Below are 24,424 nucleotides of genomic sequence, written 5' to 3' on the forward strand. Positions count from 1 at the left end.
TCTATTAATTAAAAAAGACTCAGGAAAAAAAACTGACTACTAGGTGGCATTGATTTAAAACAATAAGCCAACCAGTATTATAATTCAAATTATTTCTCTTCTCTCATAAACAAAGTAGCTCAGAAGCATTTGCTAAGACTCTTGCTTTATGCTTGCGGCGCCCATCCCCTTGTCATTCTTGCTGGGGCTGAATGTGAACCCTGTGGCAGCCTCACGTGTTGTTTTGTTTCCTGTGATGGAGGAACTGTGGGCACAAGGGTGTACTCTTGCTGTTACAGTTGTCTAAGGTTGCTCTGGTCTCTAGGGAGAGAGGAGGAAGGACGTGGAGGAGACAGGAGACAGCCACCTTCTTTCTCAGACAACTCTTGCCTGCAAGACCTGAAAAGCGAAGCAAATGGGACGCTGAAGGCTCCACTGGTCGTGCAGGAATGGAAAGTCACAGACATACTCATGAACTAGATTAAAGCCAAATAAGCAGACTTTATTAGTACCACTCCTGCACACAAAGCACTTGAATCCAGAATTCGCAAGGGCAGAACACATGCAAAGGAGAATATACCGACTTTTTTTTTTTGCACTACACCAAAGTAAGATCATTAATGTGCTAGAGAGGGAATGCAGGACTAGAAGGGAGTTCTTACTTTGCAAAGCTGAATTTCTTGTTATTGCAATTAAAAAAATCCCTTCTTTAAGCTGATCATATTCTTTCCTGAAAGTATTCAGGATTTTCTGCCTGTTGTCCTTCCAGGCCATCCAGAAGCCATGGTCCTCTGGTACCAGATCAGTTTCCAGCCTGGATGTACTGTCATGCTAGAGGTGATACAATCTTGTCAGCCAGGCCAAGGCACTCTGACACTTTCAGATAATGTCCAACAGAAGTAATCATATAATTTCCTAACTGGAGGGGAAAAGTGTGCTTCACAGGCAGTTTCCTCAGTTTTTCAGAACAAAAAGTGTAAGTCAACATTCAAGCAAGTGTCATGCTGGGTCCCGTTCCCAGTAAAGCCAAGGGGTGAGCTTTGCTGAAGGTTTCAGGGGGAGCTGCTGTGGTAATTAAAATGTTTAAGATATGTGTTAGACGTAAGTATCTCAAATAAAGTCAGCACACTACTTTTTGCAGATAATAGGTAGTTGTGCATGTGAAGAACTGCACACATTCAGTGGCAGCCACCGTGTTCATGGTGAGGGGACCCCCAGCTAATCCACTTCATTACGTTTTTGCCAAGCATGTTAGTGGTGTTCCAAGTCTGTGGATGAGCCATGAGGGAGGAAAGTGGAAGACAAAGCTGATGCAGGTCACTACATGCACTCGAACAAGCTCTGGGGTTGATGTTGTAACGGGAGGGACAGCATAACACCTCCAAAAAAGTAACATTTCTTCAAAGCTCAGTGTATCTAAAGGGTTAAGGTGACAGAGAAGGTTTTCTTTTCTGCCTAAATTAGGAAGGAGAAGAAAATTCTGAGGTTCCCTGATTTGTGTGTATGTCTGTGTCCTGGAAGACCTCTACCAAATAAAGACTTTACATAAACAATTGGACAAAAATAGATTTTCTCCCTGAGGTAGACAGAGGGGGTGAAGGCAGCCCCCTGGAGCCAGCGGGTGAGTTTGAAATGAGCATGTAGACAGAGAAGAACTTTTACTGCTGGTGGTGTGACAGGAGAAGGGTCTGAAGCAGGTTATGATCAGACTAGTGGCTTGCTGGGTAGAAATGCAAAGAGGACGTGGCAGGGAGATACTGAAGATGGCTGCACTCTTCACACTGTCATGTTGGTTTTACTCATGCTTTGACAGCTCTGCACTGAAGTAAAGGAAAAAGTCCCATGCCTCTTTGCCTTAGAGTTTTTGTCCTTTGCATCATTCTTCTTTCCATTTTCCCAATCTCTCAAGTCTTGTCTGGCACTTCAGGTGTTCAGAAGAAGAAAGTGAACATCTCAAGGGAGAGCTGCAGAACTGATGAAAGGACAGAAAAAAGAAAAAAAAAAAGAGCATAAAGAAGGAAGGGAGAAATAGAAACACCCAAAGCTGTGGACATTGGAGTAATATGGTAGACAAAGTAGGCAGAAGAGTCATTTCAGCACTGCTTATTTTGTTCCTTTTGCTTGGTCCAATTCAACACAGGGCTGAAAGTTTGCAGCCAATGCAATGGCAGAAATACTATTTAAAGGTCTGTTTGTTTTCAAATCAGCTGTCAAACAGACTACAGCAGCCCAGGCCTTTGCCTAGCCCCAGGAGGGGGCTATCTGAGAGGACACCTCTGACTTCTACAGCCATCAGATTGTGCAGCTAACCAAGAGCAGAAAAGACCAGGGCAGAAGGCCAAAAAGGAAATGCTTCCCCTCCTTTCCCCAGAAGTGTTTCCAAATCCTCATCTGAGCTTGGCTTCTCCATATGAGAAAAAAATGACCCTAGAAGGGAGGGGCCACCTGTGCCTATTCCAAAATAATTTTGACTCTTATGCAATACTTTCTATGGAAAGAAAGGCTTTGAAGTGCACAAACACATAATTTGCCTTGTGGTGCTACAACAGCCACGTCCAAGAGTGATACAAGGGGGTGATGTGCCTGTGATATAATGGTGTATTTGAGATGTGTGAGGAACAATCGAGAATGTGAGTATTGCCAGTTACAGATCATGCCAGTTACTGCAGTGGGGAAGTGCTTTTGGCTGTGAATTAGGGCAGAGACTGTATCTCCTCTTGCATTAACATAAAGCCTGTTCTTGGAAGCCAGAAGGCATAATTAGGCTTAATCAATCACATGTTTCCCCACCAGGGAAGTCTGTTTCACCACTGACACAAGGAGACGAATGCTTGAAAAGCCTGGCCTTGTTTTGCCTGGCACAATGTTCCTTCAGGAATCACGCACCTACAGTTTAATTATCATCACGAGAAAGATTTACATTTGCAATCATGGAACAGGCAGTACCACCCCTCAGCTGTTTCTTCCCAGCTGATGAAAATGTGAAGACTGAAGAATTTGAGCCTTGATTGAATAAAGTGCCTGAACACAAGCTAAAATTTAGGTAGTATTTAGGCCACGTTCTCATGCCATCCTGACTTGACCTCACCTTTCAGGAGAGTTTGTGGTTTATATACCATACAAAGCCTTTGTATTCAGAGCCTGCACCCTGATCCCATCCTGAGGTGCACATGGAAGCTTTCTTAAGCAGCTGAGAGGATGCAAGAAACCCCTGTAAAACTAGTTAGCTGGGATCAGGATGCACCTTACAGCCTGGGGCTCATTCCCCGGTTTTGGGCTCACATATTCCATACTGTATTTTAACTCTGCCAAAACAGAATTAGTAGATGCCCACTGAGACTATCACAGGTCACAGGAACAAAAAACCCCACATGTTTACAGATTCTGGCCAGCATCTACTCATATTGCCTCCTGTGTCCCAGCAGAGTCATCACACCTACAGCTGTGGTGCAAGAGACACGGACTCCAGTGACTCACCTGCCACGTGAGAGATGAACCCCAGTGCCGTGCCATCCTGACACGGAGCTGCATGTGGCTTTGCTTCAGGACTGTCACTGGAGTTACCTTCCAGCTCTGAATGCTGGCACTCCATCTCTGTGCAGTGTCAAAAGACAGCTCTGATTTTGGTCTTCAGCTATCACAATGTCTCCAAAACCCTCCAGTGAAAAAAAGAGATACAGTTCATCAGGTTATTTTACTCTTAATCCTTTAATCTACTTTTTTTGCTCTGACTCGTATGGCTTCTACACCACTAACTGTATTCTAGTCTCTTGCTGATTGTTCCTTCCCCCATCCCTGTCCCTCAAAAAAATACCCCAGCATCAGAAACCAAGCCTTTCTTCACCTGGGAGAGTACTAAGTTTAATTTTGGCAAGATATGTGTATAAATATTATGCATATTGTATACTATACAGTCATCTGGGTGATTGGTACACTCGGCCTGATGAGGAGGAGCTGTATAGCTCTGTGACTGACACCTCTCTATCTCCTTCCATCAATCTATAGTTGGAGGAGGACTAGGAAATAGCTTTCATGAGAATATGTCTCAGATTAGAGTCTGATTTCTTTGTACCACAGCAGAACAATCCACATAACAACGTAGTTGCAGAAAACTTATTAAGTGTATTTAAGTGTGCCCTGAGTCATGCTTGTAAACTCTGCTCCTCAATCTCACTGAAAATGTATATTTGTCAGTGGGAATGTGGGTGCATGTAAACCACAACAATGTATTAAAAGATTAAGCCAGGATCAGAGAGAGAGAAAAAAAATAAGATAATGAGAAACAGGATAGATGACACAGAGCTGCCAACCTTCAGTCTTTTGCATGTAGGTGCCTTGTGAGCAGTGAAAGTGCTTCGTTGCCAGGGCTACATCCTGTGGGTTTTACTGGGACTGTGTTGGCCTGGGGGGTGGTGGTAACCTGAGCGTTTCTACTCTGCACAGCCGGCTCAGGCCCGCTCCATGCCACCATGGGTGCACGACTGCAGACACGACTGCCCACCTGGGACATGCCCTGGAGCCCTCCCTGCCTCTGGCTCCACTGTGATCAACAACACGTGTTGATGGCCAAGAGCCACACCAGAGATGGTGGTGTGTTGCTCATAGGGCAAGGAAAAGTATGTGTCCTTGTCATCAAAAGATAAAGGCAAAGTATGACAAGGAATGAAAAATGTAGTCCTGGGAAATGTGTTCAGCAGGAAATAGAGGCAGCAGTAGTCCCTGGAACACCTGAATTCTAAGGAAAATATTTTATATTAACTAAATACTGAGACTTCAATTGACTCTGAGCATATTTTAGTTGTTGGAAGTCCCTTTTAAGGGGAGGGAAAAAGCAGTGATGTCTTTAACACCTCCAACTCAGCGGAAGAAGGAAACTTAAGTTTTGATGCAGGAAGAAGTGGAATTCCTAAAAAATGCAGAACTTCCGGCTCTTTATCTCCAGCTGCAATTTGGTTGGTTGTTGTCCACTACACAGCTTATTTAGTGTTACCTCAACTCTGCAAGGCAAATACTTTGTTACCAAATCAAACTGTGAATAGAAGAGAACAGATCAATACTGCTTCTGAGAGTAAACTGATGACACAGCCACTACAGATGTTTATGCTGGAACTTTGGCAAGATGCACCACTACATCACTGTAGGAGCTAAAAATCCTGAACCTGGAGTCCTCAAAAGCAGCCTTTGCTCACATGCAGGGCCTGAATTATTTAGCTGGTTAAATGACACGGATTTCCATGTGATGACTACCACAGCTTAACATCTTGTCCCATTTCTGTTGAAGGTATAAAGGAGAAAGTTGAAAAAGGTGGAAATATATAAATAAAAAGCCAAGACCCCTTGTTTTTACTGTAATAGAATCAAACTAATTTCTTATTGTGTTTGTGAGGTTGAAGTAGTAGGTAAATTTCTTATATTTTTAGTATTTATATTACTATATTAGATAAGTGTCTCACAGATTTGAAGTTGGCCTCCCAGTGCTCCCATGCTACTCCCATTTTGCAGAGGAGGAATTTTGATGATGTTGAGGCAGTCTGAAACAGAGTAAACTCAGGCCTCATGATTTCTACCCTCAGAGTCATTGTTCTGTACTCTTGCTACACTTTAACAATTTCCTTTTTCAGAAAATATCATGGCCTTTTTTACATTTTAGGACTCTAGATCTACTCCATATATAAATGTTTGATAGAAGAGACAGTTCAGTGGTTTCACTCAGTGACCTTCTGACTTCATGCAGTAAACCTACTGCATGAGCTTGTTTTGCACTTGTGTTCAAGCTGGGTCACCTTGAAAGATAAAAATTATCTCTGAGTCTATGTTTTGTCTTTGGAAAGAGATGGGTATTAGAAGCAATTAAAAATAATAGAAGAACTTTTCTCAAAGGAAACAGTTTAGCTACTTGAGAGTCTTCATTTTAAAAATTCTGCATTTGGGAAAAATCCTAAAGCAGGAGGAAATACTTCCCTTCTGCAATGATGTTTTGATGCACTGTGCTCTGGTTCATCTCTATTAGTCATGCTCCCAGCTGGACGCCAAGAGAAAAGAGGATTGTAATACAAAGTCATATTCCATGGTGCACTGTGAGAGGTTCAGTTCAAAAAGGAGAAATGAGACATGAGAAAACTGGGCTACAGTTTCCCTGCAGAACCACAATGTGATACACACACTGAAATTTTGATTTTTGAAATACTGAATTAATTCATGACTTTTAGACCACTTTTACAGTTCTGATGGAAATTCCTTCTTTAAACCCTGGCATCACACAGTAATACACACCTCATTCAGACATGTCATTATAAAGCTCTTGTTGTTTACTGCTTATTATCTAACTACAGTCATACACAGTAGTTACATTTTCAGCATGTCATTAGATTACTTGTAAAGATGTTGCCCTAAGGAGTCACAGACCTGTCCTGGCTGAGTCCAAAGAGTGTCCAAAAAGGGCTGTTAACAATTCCCGTGTCATCTATATCTATTTTTTTTTTTTTAGCTACTGGTGCCTCTGTACAGCAATTATCATCCTTTTAAATAATTTAAATAATAATAATTGAAAAATTATTTCACTGCAAGGAATCCTCAGCAGTGTAGCTTTTTCTCTTGTGCAGAGGACAGGGAGACAGGTGAACCACCAGACTTCAGGTGAAAAATCCTGAGTGTTCAGTAAGCCCAACCAAAGAGATTCAGGTTTCACAGTAACGTGCATCAAGCATCTTATTTAACCACCTATTCCTGCAGTTCAGAGGGAAAATAAAGAATAATGGCTAATTTCTGTGATAGGTTGGAAATGCATTCAAATGATGAATATGTGATACAGAATAAAAGTAAACAGGGGTAAAAGAAAGAAGACAGATTAGTACAATCAAGAGTAAAGATTATTTCAGGGCAATCTTTCTGACTAGGGCAGGCACTTGACAGACATAACTTAGTCTGACAAGCAACTCTGTTTCAAGAAGGATTTGGATATCTGTTGATGGGAACATCAGAAACAATGCAGGTTGAGAGAGAAAGCAGCATGGTATCAGACCCTTCTTTCAGTAACTATCAGTAATACAAAATGTCTTACTCTGTGTGCATTACTGGATAATTGCCATTCAGAGCTTTTCTTCCAACATTTTATCATGGGGAACTCTGACTCATCTCTATCATGCCTCAGTCACATTTTCTAATGTGTAACTTCTGCTTTGCACAACTAAAGCTAGAGTGGTTTAAACTGCCTATTCTAATCATATACGCCAAGTTATTACTGCCATTCTTACCCTATTGTCTCTCCAGTGGTTTCCCATATTGTTTTACATACACGAAAAGAAAATGTAGAAAGAAAAGACTGTTTCCTGTATTGTCTTACACTACATAGCAGTGGTGGCCCTAACACCTGGTTGCTGTTGGGGCTGCCAGCAGACAGGTGCAGTGTATTTTCTCTTTTGATGCGTGATGATGCTGGGCTTGGTGCAGCCATTTGTGCCATCAGTGAGCCGACTGAGAGGGAAATAAGACTCAGAATGATTTTAGCAAGGGTAGATTTCCACTGGGGACAGACCCCACTGTCTTCAAGGTAAGAACAACCACCTGCTACGCATGTTCTGACTGATGGTAGGTCTGCAGACAGCTGAGGAGCCTCTGAAAGCCAAGGATACAGGGGATAAAGATGGGCATTAGGAAACCTTGTTATTTTATATTAGTTTTCCCAAGCTCACAGCAACACTAAGAGCTCCTTACTTACTGATACTCACTCTGATTTGGGAAACTCCCTGCAATTTACTCTGGCTGCTTCCTCACCAGCTGTGACACACACAGAGGTATGAGCTCAGATCCAGAACACCACGTGTGCTGAGCCCAGGTGGGCAAACACGGCCAGCTGGTATTGTGTGAATATGTCTGTACAGCTTCTGCAGCCAAACTGGCCGACTCCCCCTCTGGCTGTGGGGAGTGGAGCCAGCTGTGACCCCCTGCAGCCCGGCAGACACGCGGGTGAGCAGCACACGCCTCGCCCCGGGGCTGCCGAGCTGGAGCTCTGCTCCGGCTGCTGCTGGCATCACCCCAGAGTGCTGAGCTCTGGCTTGCCACCCAGAGCCGTGCAGGTCAGAAAAAAGAAGGTGCGGCTCAAGTCAGAGTAGGAACATCTCCAAATCTTCCCTTGCTCACGCGACAGTCAGTCCATGAAGTTAACACGTAAACAAGTCCTCTAACCTTCCACCAGCCTGGGCAACACCACCAGAGTAATGGACCAGACACCTTGCCTTGCTTCCAGAGATCTGCACACCAGCTTGGGGCTCACCTGCCCCTACCTTTCTGTCCGCTATTAATTATGCTTTTCTCATCAGCATTTTCAGAGCAGAACCAAAAATCCATGAATCATTCAAAAACATCTCTGACAAAGAACAGAAAAGTAATCTGAAAACAGCCATACCAAACTATTTTAGGGGCCTGTATTGTCCCAACACCAACTATAAACTGCCCCATCTCTCATTGCCTGCCTTATTCTTTCCTCAGGTAAAGTTCTTCCCTGTTCCCCACAGTACACTTGGCTTTCAGGCCCTAAATCCATTTTCATCAGCAAAATGTGGTGGGTCTTAACCACCCACAAAATAATACAATTAATTCACCTCTACCAACTTTAGTTGTCGAAGTTTCTCAGTAGGATTGCAGGATTAAGCAGTAATCCTTGACTTAGAGCCTGCTATTCCATACTGTTCTCATGAAAACACAATCCCATGATTGCCATTAATAGGATTTTACAACTGGCCTCACAACTGAGCAGCCACCAAGGAGTCTGCAGCCTTACGCCAATTCTGGACTTAGTCGTCTTTGTCTGATGTCTTCTAGAATTTTAACTCCTACCATAACCTTACTTTTAGCTATGAACAGATGAGCCCTGTTGGTTTCAAAACTTGCTGGTGACATGTATTTTCACCTTGCTTTGCAGAAACCAACAATAAATTCAGCTCTCACGCCTGTTGCCTATAAAACACAATCCATCAGTTACCACCCTTCTGGGAACTGACATATGCTGGGATCATGGCTGGTACGAGTAGGGTAAAAGATGTCCAGCAAGTTCTGTGGTGGGTTTTGGGTTAGGGTAACCTTAACTCTTAAGTTTACCCCATGCCTAACCCCTACTTTAATGACACTCTCATATCACCTGCTGAGGGGTATCTGTAAGTCATCATGGCTCTTCCACTCTCTGTGAGTCTTAAGGGGTCTTAAGACCCTTAGGATCCATACATTTTGTAGAATAGAATGGTTTGTGTTGGAAGGGACCTTAAAGATCATACAGTTCCAACCTCCCTGCCATGGGCAGGGACACCTTCCACTAGATAAGATTTCTCAGAGCCCCAACCAACTTGGCCTGGTACACTTCCAGGCATGGCGCATCCACAGCGTCTCTGGGAAACTCATTCCACTGCCTCACCACCCCCACAATAAAGAATTTTTTCCTAGTATCTGATCTAAATCTACTCTCAGTTAAAAGCCATTTCCCTTTGTCTTATCGCTACATGCCCTTGTAAGAAGTCCCTCTCCAGCTTGTTCTCAGTGTGCCCCATAGTCCTCTCTTTGCTCTCCACAGTACCCTAAAGCCTCCTGTTTAGTCTTTGCCCCTCTTACAAACCCTGTTTTTCAGTGTGCCCTTTAGCTCTCTGTTAGTGGTTTGCACTCAGATGTCCAATCCACACTCTGAAACTTAAGCCCAACTCCAAACCTTTGTTAGAGCTGAGTAATCAAGGAATGAATTACAGCTGGAAAGTGGTAATGACTGAGTGACCATCAGGAAAAATTGCCCTTCCTGAAAGTGCTACCAAAGCTCATCCCTGAGGGGTTTTTGTTATGGCTCATGTAAGTATGTAGTGGGAGATCTGACTCCTGGGTACACAGAAGCTTTTTTATATCCTGGCACCTGTACCAACCACATAAATCCCTCTAATCTGGTTTACAAATCCTAGGTTGTTGGGTGGTGTTTAATGAATGAATTTCAAGTTCTTTACAGGTTGCCTTCTGCTTCCAGGAATTGGAGATAGAAGAACATGAAATTATTCAAAGACTCAAAGAAAAATGATAAAAGGTAACACTACTAGTTTCCTACATACAGGATATTTGCAGGTGTTATTCCTTTCAGTTTACTTGTACTGCAAATCTGCTCTGTCCCACCAAGTTAGTGTCAAAGTTTCAGGATAAATTATCATTCACGTGACATCTTGCTGTATATTCCATTTAGATCAAAATTAAAAGAGTTTCCATATTGCCCATCGTGTCTTTACTGTTAGTACCAATTTCTAGTCCCAAGGTCTATTCAAATTCCACGTTTTGCTATTGTAGCCCCCTTGCTCATATCTGAATAGTTAAACTGATTCAGAAGTAGCTGCTCCAACTCTTGGCAGCATCTGATATAAACACCACTGTTCAACCTTCCTCTTACTCCCAAAACCACCAAGGACAAGGTGTATTTGTGACCTATTCCCCTCAAGACCAGGTTTCACTCTGGTGTCCTGGCTGTGTAGATGGTGAGTGATGGTGCTACAGGGATCAGTCATGAAGGAGGTGCTGTGTGCATGAGGGAGGTCTCACAAACCAACTGCCTCTTGGGGACAGGGAAGCCAGGGCATCCCTGATTTTGGATTGCAGTGGGCTGCAAATACGAGTTCCTGGTCAATCCTGACATATTAACAGATTCCTACAATGATTCTTCTCATTACTTGTATGCATATTTCCTTTTTGGGGAAAGGAACAGGTTTTTTCCTTTTTCAGAAGTAGCTTGAAATTTTTGGTCCCATCGGTGTTGAACGTAAGGTAGATTACAACTTAAGACAACAAAAACCATTTAGAAGTTGTTTTATTTCACTCTGTTTCTTTCCTAACTTTATTCTGACCCTCCCTTTGGGGTCATTTATTTCTCACATTAGTTAGTTGCTCTTCCCGTTTGGGGATTTGGTAGTTTTAGTGAAACATTTAAAGGAGAAGACCAAGCAAATTCTCTCCTTATTTGGCTAAGAATGTTTGTTCTGCTAATATCTGAATATAAAAACAACCTAATACTTGGGGCAAAAGCAGGGGGCATCCTCAGGGGACTTTTCAAGTTCTTGGTCTTGTTTGAACTTTTCAGGGGAGACTGTTTAAATCTCATGAAAAGATTTCTGGGTTTGAGTTGGTTTTTTTTGTTGGTTTTTTTTTTTTTGTAGATTAATCTCAAGATACAGATTTTACCTAGAGGAATGAATGTATGAGACTAACACAATGATGGGCTATTTTCTTTGCTCTGTGGTTTCTTTCCTTCTTTCCTTTTTTCTTTATTTTTCTTCCCTTCTCTTTCTTTTTTCCTTCATCTCCTATCATTTTTCTATTTCTTTCCTTCTTTTTCATTCTCCCTCTGTCCTTCTCACTTTCTTGTTTTCTCATATAAAGAAATATAAAACAAATTTGTGAATCAACTTTTATTTTTTTAGATGGCATGTGGTGGCACAGTTCTAAATTGAGATTTTTTCTTTGGATCTTAACATCCCCAAATAGATTTTCTACTCCCTTCATGTTTGTTTGTTTAAACTAGGTCTCTTGGTATTGTAGCAGCTCAGGACAACTTTCCATATACTGCCATTCAGTTCCCACAAGAGTTAAATCCCAGGCTTTCAGCTAGATGAGTTGCCAGTTACTGAGTGATGCCATTTGAAGCTCAGCCTCAGATGATGAGCCTGGAACCCTTTATTTGGCATGCCTCAGACTTTTGGAGCAATGGGAGGACTGCACACTTCTTTTTGAGTCATGGTCAGAGTCACTATTTGCTCCCCCTTTTACCAAACGCACATGGTTGGAGAAGGTAACCTTCAGCTTCTTCAAGGAAGTTCTTCAACAGCTTCAAGGAAATCTGAACAAACCATGGATGTATCTGGAAGGAGAGGATTCTTTCCATCCTCATCTCTGAATGCTGTCATGTGGGAATGACCTTAGTAAGTCGAGAACTTTTTCCTCCTTGTTTTACTCTCCAGAGAGAAAACTCCTTTTCTACAGTGATACAAACTTGCTTGAATATTTTCATACTCCAAGTCTTTTTTTTCCACACTTGAGTATTTTCATTCTCCTTTTCCTTTCCTATTTGTTTTAACTCTTGAAGTAGTTTCTCCTCTCCTTTTTTCTGTGAAACTTTACTATGCTTCCAGCAGCACACTGTTTGAGCACCTTCCCTCTGCAGTTTTTGCAGAACACTGCTTGGGAGGCTCGCCACTCATTCTGGTCACTGCATTCACTTGTTGCACTCACTCTCACTTCTCTACCACATCTCCAGCTATGTTGTTTGTTGCCTTCAACTGTCTCAGGTGGTGGCATGGTCAGCATACAGGTGGCATCATCATTAACATTTTTGCACAGGTTTAAATGCCAGCAAACCCTGAGGCTTCCCAGGTTCTTTACATAATGCTCATTCTTAAGACTGTGATTTCCTGTCTTAAGGAGCTGTTTTGAAACCAGGAAATGCAAGGCTTATGAGAGAACAACTATGACTGGGGTGAATGGCTCTCTTCAAATAATCATTGCAAAAGCTGCCCCAGTAAAACTTCTTTACCTTGCATTTGATGTTCTTAACTACTTGAGGGTGTGGGTAAATTCTCATTATGGCATGTTAATGAACAAGGTAGGTTATATGGATGAACCAACTCAGCTAGGTAAGCTTATTGTCAACAATTAGTTCCTACAAACATCAGTAAATCCAAAATGTCCTGAATGTGACTGTGTATCATCACAGGGCAGCTGGGAAGTTAACAGGGAATGGGGTATGAAATACTTGTATGAAAATCAGCTGAAGCCAATGCTACTAACTCTCTGTTATGAGATAAAAGGAGACATACAAAAGGAGAATTTACCCCATAACTCAGAAAAACAACAGTTAAAACCATTATAACAATGACAGGGAACCTAAACAGCTTCTGATGTTGATGATGATGATGAACATTATGTGATGAACATCTCCTTGTGATGGGTTAGATTTGTAATGTTTGCAAGATACCTACCATCGTGCTATGTGTAAACATGGTTAAATTATGTTATGCTGTGATAAATGACACCTAAAGCAGGTAAGAAATTGTTTTCTCAAAACAGTGGCATTTTGCCTTCCCTCCACCTCTGTACTTGGAGGGAATACAATGCTGAGAAACTACATATTATTTTTACTTACTTAATTAAATCCCTTTCTGGAAAACCGATGTTGGTATCATTTTTTTTTTTTAAACCAAAAAACCTATGAGACAAATTCACTTGAAATGCATATGTTTAACTTAAAATTAATGCCATTAGCTTCAATAGGAACTGAAGAGTCCTGTCTGGGAACAATCTAGGGCTCTAACAAAAACCACCAATGCCATTTGTCATGACTATGACTACATCATGAAACTGCAATGATTGTCCAAGAGCTCTTTAAGAGCATCTCTTTAGCTGTGGTGTAGCACTCACAGGCTGAGCCCCTTAGAGAAGGTGGCTCAGGATTTCTGCTAGCATGATGGACTCAGTGATCTTTAACATTGCCAAGAGTAGCTCCAACTGGGTTTTAGCTAGCATCAGTATATCAAAGCTGGTGTTCCTTTTGCCAAGGCCTTCATGTATGACCAGAAATTGAGGGTCCACAAAACAGAAGGAAAAAGGGGGAGGGGAGGAGCACACAATGCTCACAGTATATTTTTATACATATTTGCAGAAGGAAGAGCTGTGCTATCCAAACTTGAGCTTTCCCCATGGATGAGTCAAACATAACGTTTCATCCCAGCGAAGGCACAGAGAACATCTCAATGCACAGAAACATTTCTACACAGGAAAGGGTCTGGGAGATATTGACCCCACTTTGGGTAATTATGATCATCTCCTTCCTGGGTTTTTGTGAAAATGGAATTGTCCTCTGGTGCCTCTGCTTCCAGATCAAAAGAAACCCATTCACTGCGTACATCACACATTTGTCCATTGCTGATATCTCCTTACTGCTTTGTACATTTATTCTGTCAATTGAGTACATCGCTGGTTTTGGATTCGCATATGGGTTTTACTATTATGTAACCACCACACTATCAATTGTCTTCCTTCTTGGCTATAATACTGGTCTCTATCTCCTGACAGCCATCAGTATTGAGAGGTGTCTGTCTATTGTTTACCCCATCTGGTACCGATGCCACCGGTCACAGCATCAATCGGCAATTGTGTGTGCAATTCTGTGGACTCTGTCTTTTTTCATGACAGTAGCCGAATATTTAACATGCAAAGATGATTCAACCAAGGAACAATTCAACGATGGCAACCATTGCCACGCACTGCTCATCTTCACATGGATCCTGACTTTCATGATCTTCATTCCTCTAATGATTCTATCCAGCCTGATCCTGGTTATCAGGATTCACCGTAACTCCCTGAGACCTCATTCGTCAAAGCTCTACATCATCATTGTGGCCACAGTCATTGTGTTCCTCATCTTTGCCATGCCTATGAGGCTGTTGTATCTTCTGAATTACCACCACTGGTCATCTTTGCTCAGCCAGCAGAACCACGTCACCGTTGTTCTCTCCACCGTTAACAGTAGCATCAACCCCCTGGTTTACTTCTTTGTAGGAAGCAGCAAGAAGAAGAGGTTCAAGGAGAGCCTCAAAGTGGTCCTTAGCAGAGCACTCACTGACGGGTTGCGGCCAAGAAGCCAGGAAGTTGGCATGAGTTTGGATATAGCCGAAACAATTTTCTAAAGCTTAGGGGGGAAACTCTAGGGGCAAATAATTGGACTTAAAACATTTAATAAACCACTGCAAAACCAAAGTATTTTTCTTCCACAGAATGTAAAAAGCAGTGGTGAAGTGGTATTGTTATCTTTGGTGGGTGAGCAGTGGAAAAATATGGACTAGAATAAAGATAACTTTTATTTGTTTTTTTTTTTTTAATTTTTATTTGTATTTTCTTAATTATTCAAACACATGCTACATCCTGATGTGACTATGCCAATCAAAGACACCACAGTGGAAAAGAGCTAGGCCAACAGAGAATATAAAAAAAGAACACAGAAATATTTTATAAATAGTGTGACATTTATAAAAGCACCGAGCACCCATAAATGCTATTGAAGTCATCAGGGCCTGTGTGCATTCGCATTTTTAAAAGTCAAACCCACTAAACGCAGGATTCACGTTACATACTGGGATTTAGTTTCAACTGTTTCCAGCTTGTTTAAGTGCCCAAAAGAGCTGGTCCCTGGGGGAAACAGAGGAAGAAATCCACATATGAGAGTAAGTCCCCATGCATAGCCAAGCACATACGGCCTAACTTTGATCTAGCAAGACATTTAAGTATATATTAAATGGCCTAATTCATCTGTCATTAAGGGGCTACTTCAGAGTTTGTTTTCAAAGTATATGTTGCATAATTTCCACTGACATCAACTTGTCTCTGGGTCCTTGGATAATTCAGTACTTAACACATAGGAGTATCTGGCAACACAGGGGTGTTGTCAACTCACAGAGGGCTTTTGCCCTAATTATGAAGGGTGGGGCTGGCTTATCCCCAAAATGTCAGCATTCCTGTAGGTTTAGATATTCAAGGAGTCTATGAGAAAGTCAGTCCCAACATTTGCTGTCCCAGCCACTTACTATTTATCTCTTCTCTGGAGAATACATTCCCTATGTGACCTCTCTGTTTTATAACAATCAGTTTTGGAAAAACAGAAAAAAGAAAGGTGCCTCACACAATGAATGACTGGAGCTACACACCAGCCACACTGTTCCAGCTGCCTGCCTCCCTCTGTTGTATGCCAGGGTACTGGGCCTGGTATTTTGTGGAGTTTAATTCCCAGGGCCACTTGCCCAATCTGCAGAGGACAACAGCAGAGAGGATGAGGCCAGATCAGCTTTATCACACTCAACATGGGAGATCTCGGCAGTCAGAGCACTGTGGCACTTTCAAAGAGACAGACATTTGCTTCTGGCCCTCATGGAGCTCCAAATTCAGCAGGAACTGAGACCTCCCCTCACAAGCAAAAGCAGCATCTTCAGCTTCCCGCCAAGTTTCCATCGGAACACTTAATAGCTAACTGGGGAAAGAAAAATACAACCCACCCCTCCTTTGTTGAAAGACTGCCAGTCCTGGAATAAGGAAGATTGTAGGTTTAGACAGATGGGAATTCATGTAGAGCAGAGATCTCAGAAGGATAAATATTCTTTTTACGCATGTGCCCCTTTCTCCTTACATTGAAGTGTTACAATGCGTCTTGTAGAAAGACTTGGGAGAAGGAAGAGGTTACCCTTATGTCTTCCTGAGTCCCTCACTCCATCAAAACCTTTATCTATGACAGTCCCTCTCTATGACTCGTTCCAGTTTTTGTCTTTGAAAATCTAGTCCCAGGCTTGTCACCTCTACTAGTTCGGGTGGTAGATGAGTGGAGTCTGCTTCTCTCTCAGCGCAGAGATCTACTGTGCTGCTGGAATGACACATCAGCTGAGCAGTGCCCCACTGCCGATGGGGAGGGCAGAATAGGGCAAGCAGGTCTGTGGACACCTTGTGAGGGAGGGCCAGGGGGAAAGCATGAGTGTGATGTCCACATACATGTGTCATGTGTGTACATGCAGCTGCTGGGGGCTGGGGGACTGTGGGGAAATTTGTCAACACTGATAAATGCCATAAAATTCAATAGCAGGGTAGATCTAGCCCCCACCAAAAAAACCCCAGACTTTCCTTTAAAGCCATTCCCTACCCTTACCTCCAGACCCTTTACAATAACTACATGGAGAACCAGAGAGAGGGGCAACTTTGCAGGAAGTATCTTCAAAACATGCTTCTGCTGTAACCCCACATGTAACCCAGTTCTCTCAGAGTGATGCAGGTGAGGCAAGGCATATGATTTACAGTGCTTAAACATATCCAGATTATTATGACAGGCTTGGGTTAAGGATCACTATGCATGCAGCCAGGGCAGTAGATCTGAAGAAGCAATAATATGCAGCAGGGAAATCTGGGTGCTTGTGAGCTGAATAGGTGCTCTAGGACTTTTAGCTTCTTACCCCTTTCCACCTTGCCATGCCTCCAAATGTTTCAGATTTTGGACAACTGTCCATAGATCAGTTCACAGAGCAAAGAAGATTAACACTCAGCATGAGATGAACATCCAGAAGGACAAATGAGAATGAACACCTAGCAGTTGAAAAATTATTAGAATTTCCCAGTCAATAGATAAAAATAACTTAGGGATATTCTTTCTTCTTTATCATAGCACCTGGTGACTGTTCTCTGTGCATACAGGCTGCATTACAAGGGAAACGAATAAGCACATGATTCCATGATTAAAAAAAAAAAAAGACAGGGAAAATGTGACAATTTGTTGCACAACAAGGATGTGATTCTCCACCAGCTTGCATTTTTAAAAATTATTTGCAACTGTGGGAGATATTGAAATACCATTGCGCAGATCAGATGGTGTAAGCACTCTGTAGTGGTGTAGAACAGGAAAGATCATCTAGTGGGTCAAGTACTAGCCATGGAGCTTAGAGATGTGGGTTCTGTTTTAATGCAGTATTAGCATCTAATTTTTCTGTGCCACTCTTTCCTGCCTATAAAATGAGGGTTATAATATTTTGCTTCCAGTGTTGTACTTTCATATTTGCACTATAGACACTTCAGAACAGCAATTATCTCTTGGTTATCTCTTGTAATGTCTGTGGTAATAAGGACTTAATTTTGCTGTGCAGTCAGGACAAGGAATTATTCAGGAAAGTAATGCCCAGTATAGAGCTTACTTTGTTAAAGCTCTCTTTACCAGGCTTCTGATCAACTTGATACTAATGAATGTTGTAGGATGTAAAAATATGACTAGAAATACATGGAGGGAAGTCACTTCCCTAGGCACAGAAAAGTTTTTGCTCTTGTAGCTACTGACTGGGTGGAGAGGATGATATGGGGCAGGCTGCTGTGCAGTTTCAGGCCCAAAATGATGCGACGAGTTTATGCAGCAGCTTTCCTCTATAACTCACAGACTTTCTGAATGATCCTTGTGACCACAAGGCCAGAGAGGTGAGGAAGAAGATATTGCCCAGTTAAATTCTAGCCTGGAGTATAACATGGGAAATCCTCTAAGGGAAGCTGAAATGCTGCTCAGTTGTACTGTTGCCTGTACACAACAAGCCTCCCTTTCCTAGCGTGAGAAGAATCCACGAGTCCACAGCATTCCCTGGTAAAATGCCTCAGGTCACTTCATCGGGTGAGTGTAGGTAAGAGGGACAGTTCATTTGCAGGGTCCTCCAAAAAACCCTAGACAGATTGTCTGGCTCCTTATGCACCTCAGAAAGACTCCTTCTCAAGCCCTCCCACTGTGCCAGTCTCAGGGAGAGCATGATCCACACACTGGGTTTTATGAGCAGACATTGCAGTGATGATACTGGCCAGCAGAAGATACTCTCAGATGGTACCAGGTCAAGGGAAAGCAGAAAAACAGTGTGAGCTTGTTTGTAGCTCACACCATATGCTGCCTGCCATTTGTGTACCTGCTGCTTCTCTTCCCAACTCCATGCAGAAATAATTCATCAAAATCCACTACACATGGTTTCTAGCTACCCATCCAAGAAGAAATCCAGTTTGCTTTCTATTTGGTTGCCCAGGCACTTGTGTGATGTCCACATGGAATTGTTTTCTTTTCCAGTTGACTCACACAAGCCTAAAAGACGAAGCACCAGGATCCACATTCAGACAAAGTATTGTAGGTGCAAAACTTTGAATTCAAAGAAGAGGTATTGAGATAGTCTGCATGACTCTAATACTTCTCCCTTGCATATAACCATTCCATTTTTAATTATATGATTGCAACCTATTTTTTTCTCCAAACTGGACTCTTGCCTCATTAAATACACAAGACTGGACCTGCTGTTGGTTTAGTTAAGTATTTCTAGAGTCCTTGCTTCAGTTGTTTCAGAAATACAAAGGGTAGGAAAGGGGAGAGAGCGGCTGTCGCTGTATCCATCCGGCCTCAAATCCTGTCTCCAGCAGTGTTCAGAAGCGGATGCCTACAGAGGAGAAGGAACAGAGCAACCAAGTATCACGCTTCTTTCTCATCCTCTCCAAGCCTTCAACAGTTATGAGCTCAGAAAGACTTTGGTCTAGAAATCTTTATACTTGGTAACTTTCAGTGGATTTCTCTTCAACAAAAATGTCTGACCTCCATGGAAGCCACATGGGTTTTTTAAGTTCTCAACACTTTCACAGTAGTATTTCATGGTTATCATGAATGATTGTCTTCAGGAACAGGAGAACGAAATTCTTACTTGGATTCCATCATTCTAACACCACTAAGCAAGATGCAACACAAAGCAACTAATTTTTTTCTCTCAGAGCTGGGCAAAAAGTATCTCTAGAATTGGAGTAACTTCTAACTATTTATTTCTTCTGTTAAGAATTTGCTTTTTAAAACATGAGTCTTGAAAATTGGACATTATAGCAAATAAACAGCAATTTTAATTATAAAAGTTAACAGACTTTTGAGGTAACAAATAAATTAAAATATTTATAGAATCAGTATTTTTAGGTATAGTCTACAAACAGATGTAAAACTTTTAACAGCTAAGTGCAGGAGAGGGAGTGAACACTTCGGCATCATTGTTCTATCTTAGAACAAAAACCCCATTTGCTTAAATGCATTAGGGGAGGGTGTTTTACATTTTATGTTGTCTTTGGTCTATCTGGATTTATTTTTTAACTCAAAGAGTGACATGTGTTTCAGATACAACTTTTTTTATATTATTTATAGGAAAAAAGTTCTCTTTGTTACAAGTGAAGTATTTCAGATGAACACATATGCTAAGCTCAATGACGATACTACAGTTACATACTACAGCAAAATGTACTTATTTTGTGAAAATAAATATATACAACCAGTACTTTTTGTTTTGGCTAATTTTGATTATTTTTCTTTCCCTGGGCTTGGCCTGGAATGGACCTGTCCTTAGCCAAGGGACAGGCTGAGCCTGTCAGACCAGTGTCTGAAGAGTAAACAACATCTCTCTTGCTAACCTTGGCCTGGCTGAGGTCCTCTGTAAATATAGCTCTGCTTACTAACTATATTCTCTATATTATCACCTCTCTTTTGGTTCATTTATCTGTTAGCATATATAGCATTTCAGTATAACACTGGCCTCTGTTTCTTAGCAGCATTCAGTGTGGAGACACTTTTCTCTGTACTTTTCTCTGTCCAGATTTGATGCCACCTCCCAAAGCATCATTCAGCCACTGCATGTGCCATCCTGTGGGTTCTCCCTTGTTTATTCCCTGTGGCAGAAGACTTCAAGCCTACAGCACAGCTGCTTTAACTCCTTGGGCAGACAGAGTGAAATATATGCCATGCATCTCTCAGCTTTCTATCCGAGTTTCCTACTGTGTACTCCACTCCCCTTCAGTTTCATCATTCGCATGAGGCCCATAAAATTTTGCAGAGATTTGATGCCTCCTACCCTGTCTATTCAGAGTCACTGCAGCCATCATGTTCTTCTCTTGGCCATGCTCATGACATCATGTCCCTCCTGTAGCACTAAAAAAATGCTGCCAAAAGGACTGAACAAGCTTTCAGCATCACTGCCCATCATCAAACAGCATCAGTCTCCTCATTATCGCTTTGTGTGGAGCAGCAAGAAAGAAAAGACACAGAAAATCCCTCCAAGTAGTTTTATTGAGCACTTCAAAGACAAATTACTGCTAGCTCATGAGAAAGCTCTAACACCCGTTTCAGAGAGCAGGCTCTGAGGCTTGAGCACATATTAAACATTGAGAAGGTAAAAGTTAAGACAAATAATATACAGAGAATACTATTATCTCTCTTGTGTGGGGCAAACCATCCTATTTTGGATGAGAACATACATGGTATTTCCTAATATTACTTTATTTCAGCTGCTAAGGCAATAACTGTCTGATAATATCAATATTTATTACTAGCAATTTTTCCACCATGGTGTTTATTCACTTCAGTAAGGGTGAACTGTAAGATTTCCTTCCCCATTATAATAACAGCTATCATATCTTTAAATGTCACATCAATACATGAAGAAATGCCAGAAAACTCTTCAAGACAGTTGTCATTCCATGTCTATCTGATGCATGTTTCTTAGCACATTCACTATCATATTTATACATGTTCTGTTCATTTTACTCTGGCTCTGACTGAAAAAAGGCAAGGAAAATCTGGATTACTGCACTGATTCAGATGGCAATATTACAGATCCAAAACTGTGCAGTATGGAGATCTCCTTCTGGTCCTGTGATCCACGTGTGCAACCTGTTTTTATGATCTAATGTGAATCTCTAATTGAACCATTTATTCAATACTGTAATGGCTTACCTGGGCCTTCATGTATACACTGAACTTATTTTTCTCTACCCTATCTCCTTCAGCAACTTGTGAATATAAAACATCCAGGGCAATGTGGTATCTATTACGGAAAAAAAAGATTGTTACTTTTCTTCTAAGTAAGTTAATATGTAACCTTCTTTCTCCTACTTCAGATATCTTAAAATATTTTACTGACAAATGCAATGGAAATAAAATGCATGTCTAGAAGAAGTTTAATACTGGCCTAAACATATTTATGAAGGAGGCTATAAAAACAAATATATATGCATGGACAGAATATATAAATATATAATCAGAATACATCAATAAATTCTAGCAAGGCAGGGTGATAGAAGAACCACCTGAATAAAGTATACCACATATTTTAGTTCTCCACAAATAGTGCATTATGCAAGAAATTTCTTGCTCAGTTCTTTTCCCTTGAGAGGACAATGAAGAAAAAAAATGTAGGTTGAGCAAAACCAATTTGGTAATTTCTCTGCTGTGTATGAAGTTTGTTAATTTTTAAGTGTGATCCTGAAAACAGCATTTTGGTTTTAGTGCCCTTCGGCTACATGGGAAAGAAGTCCCATTACAAAGAAGCAGGAAAAATACAGCAAACCAGAAATTTATCAGCTACCTTGTAACAATCAAGAAGGAACAGATGACAACTTATTTCCTTACATAATACTACTGAATTAGGTGAAATAACTACTGAATTAGAAAAAGAAATGTTGCCCATTGTCTTAGAATAAAAATACAACACGGTAGAGCAGTAAGACTTCCAGATGATTCATTTATTCACTTCCACACAAGATACCTGCAGGTGTTTGCCATGGTGATAAAGTGGTCTTTACATATCTTGTACCAGCTTGCACTTCTTCCAGCCAAGGACCCACAGTTGTTTTCAGCTACTCTAGGCTAGTGTTGTGGTTTAGACCCAGCTGGCAACCAAGCCCCATGAGCCACTTGCTCACTCCCCTCCAGTGGGATGTAGGAGAGAACTGGAAAGGTAAAAGTAAGAAAACCTGTGGGCTGAGATAAAGACAATTTAATACAGAAAGCAAAAGCCACACCACAAGCAAAGCAAACAAGGCATACATTCACTGCTGCCCATAGGCAGGCAGGTGTTCAGCCATCCCCAGGAAAGCTGGGCTTCATCATGTGTAACAGTGACTTGGGAAGACAAACATTGACACTCCAAACGTCCCCCCTTCCTTCCCCCAGCCCTATGTGCTGAGCGTGATGCTGTATGGTGTGGGATACCCCTGTTGTCAGTTGGGGCTGGCTGTCCTGGCTGTGCCCCCTCCCAACACCCTGTGCACCCCCAGCCCTCTGGCTGGTGGGGTGGGGTGGGGTGAGAGGCAGAAAAGACCTTGATGCTGTGTAAGCCCTGCTCAGCAATAACCAAAACATCTCTAGATTATCAACACTAATCTTCTAAGCCACAGCACGAAACGGTGCCCTTTTCAGTGCAAACACCAAGTATGAGTACAGCACATAAGGACTTTCCCAACAAGACAAAGATTTCACATAACGTCAAAGTGTTCAGACAAAGCTGATGTTCTTTTACAGTATCATTGAACAGTACCAGCTAGATTAGGAAATGTCATTAATTATCTCTCTAACTGCACTGGGAAGCCTAAACCTAAGTCCGCAAAACAAGGTCATCAGGGACAGTTTTCCTCAACAGGCTTATTTTAAATTCTTATATAGCAGGATAACTCCTCACAACAAACCAGAAGGTAACTCTTATCAAGAGCTTGCCTTTAAAAATGCTAAGGACAGTAGACATAGAACAGAAAGAAGTAGAAAGCTTTGGAGAAAGGGTGAAAGACTGAACAAACAGCAAAAAGAATAAGGATCATTCAGAAGTAATGGCAAGGGGCGTAATATTAGGAAGACTTAACTATAGTATAGCAAGCAAGAGAACAGGAAAGAAAAAGTAACTACCCAGTGAGTGGCACATCTGTGTTTTTGGAAAACTGCGCAGCTCCACGGAAGAGCCTTATGAAGTTTTCATGAAGCATAAAAGCAATTACTTTAACATAATGTAGCTTACAGATAGATAGAAATAAACTGTCCAGACCTCACTGGAGAAGGAACTTCCCACAATCAAATTTAAAACAGCTCTGGATGCTGAAAACTTTTTTGTTCCTATTATTGAAAAAAATAGAGATCACATATGAGTGTTAAAGGGAACTGAGACAGTAACAGTAAAAGTGTGCTGCCTCTCAGCCAGCCTGAACTGCACAGCTGATAGTGACCACATGAAGCAAGACTGTGAGTCAGAAGAAGAAGAAATGATGCAACATTTGACACCTGGCAAGATGAAAAGAAGAATCCTAGAGGACCTATGTATCCATCACTTATTCATGACACTGTGCCTACTGAAAACCATCCATAACATGGATATTGCAGCATTACTTTCAGGTGTACTGGGATTTACTCCACATAACTAGCAGCCATCGTGCTGAGCTTCTCCTGAGGGAAAGGAAAAGGTAAGATTAAGAAATTTACATAATTTCAGAATATTTTAACACTGTGCCATGGTACATGGTTAGCTGAGATGCCAGTATTATTAAGCATGGGAGGTAAATATTTACGTTATTATTTATAAATTATATTCAGAATGGCATATTTCTATGGGCTATTTGCAAAACATAGTTTAGGATACAAAAATGACTGACACATAGCTCCTGCCCATTTCTATCCATGTAGCTAGTTTTAAACATGGGAGAAATTCCATGAATCTTGAGAGAACTGCTGCATCCACCAGATTATAAAAGCTAAGGAAAATACGTAGTAAATGGAAGTAGTCACGATTGGAATATGCAAACTTTTACTTCATATTTTTATTTTAAAGGTATTTGCACTTACACTGTGTATTTCAGTATTTCTGCAGCATCCTTGCTGTGTTGCAACATTGGTTCATTGTTAGGTTGATGCTTATGTACTAGCACAGCAGATGGAAGGAGAATTTCTGGTTTGTTTCTTTTCCTTTCTAACTGGGATTTTTTCCCAAGTACTTCAATTTCTTTCCTTCTTGCTAGGTAGCTGTTCACTTATACAAACTTTTCTCTGTATGCAAAGAAACTGCTCTGAAGTCTTGTGCAAATACAGAGGCCTACGCACACATAGCAGTAC

The 24,424-nt window shown here is 41.5% G+C and overlaps 1 protein-coding gene and 1 long non-coding RNA gene across 7 annotated transcripts; one reads left to right on the forward strand and one right to left on the reverse strand.

Annotated features, from left to right (window-relative positions):
• Positions 1 to 501: 501 nt before the first annotated feature.
• LOC138107281 (uncharacterized) lies at positions 502 to 7,290 on the reverse strand. The gene is made up of 3 exons (XR_011149373.1): positions 7,233 to 7,290; positions 3,457 to 3,635; positions 502 to 1,951 (listed from the first exon to the last, which is right to left on the reverse strand). It is a non-coding gene; the product is annotated as an uncharacterized lncRNA (long non-coding RNA).
• A 2,451-nt stretch (positions 7,291 to 9,741) lies between these two features.
• On the forward strand, positions 9,742 to 14,980 carry MAS1 (MAS1 proto-oncogene, G protein-coupled receptor). 6 transcript variants are annotated; one of them, XM_069008556.1, is made up of 4 exons: positions 9,742 to 9,807; positions 9,977 to 10,033; positions 11,513 to 11,909; positions 13,646 to 14,980. In XM_069008556.1, the coding sequence occupies exon 4, from the start codon at positions 13,683 to 13,685 to the stop codon at positions 14,670 to 14,672; it is 990 nt and encodes a 329-aa protein (XP_068864657.1). In that variant the 5' UTR covers positions 9,742 to 9,807; positions 9,977 to 10,033; positions 11,513 to 11,909; positions 13,646 to 13,682; the 3' UTR covers positions 14,673 to 14,980. The 6 variants fall into 6 exon arrangements, with proteins under 6 accessions (XP_068864657.1, XP_068864663.1, XP_068864660.1 ...); XM_069008562.1 differs by lacking the exon at positions 11,513 to 11,909; XM_069008559.1 differs by lacking the exons at positions 9,742 to 9,807; positions 9,977 to 10,033 and having other exon boundaries at positions 11,361 to 11,909.
• The last annotated feature ends 9,444 nt before the right edge of the window (positions 14,981 to 24,424 follow it).

Source organism: Aphelocoma coerulescens, chromosome 3 (assembly GCF_041296385.1).
Source record: "Aphelocoma coerulescens isolate FSJ_1873_10779 chromosome 3, UR_Acoe_1.0, whole genome shotgun sequence".
NCBI classification, from domain to species: domain Eukaryota; kingdom Metazoa; phylum Chordata; class Aves; order Passeriformes; family Corvidae; genus Aphelocoma; species Aphelocoma coerulescens.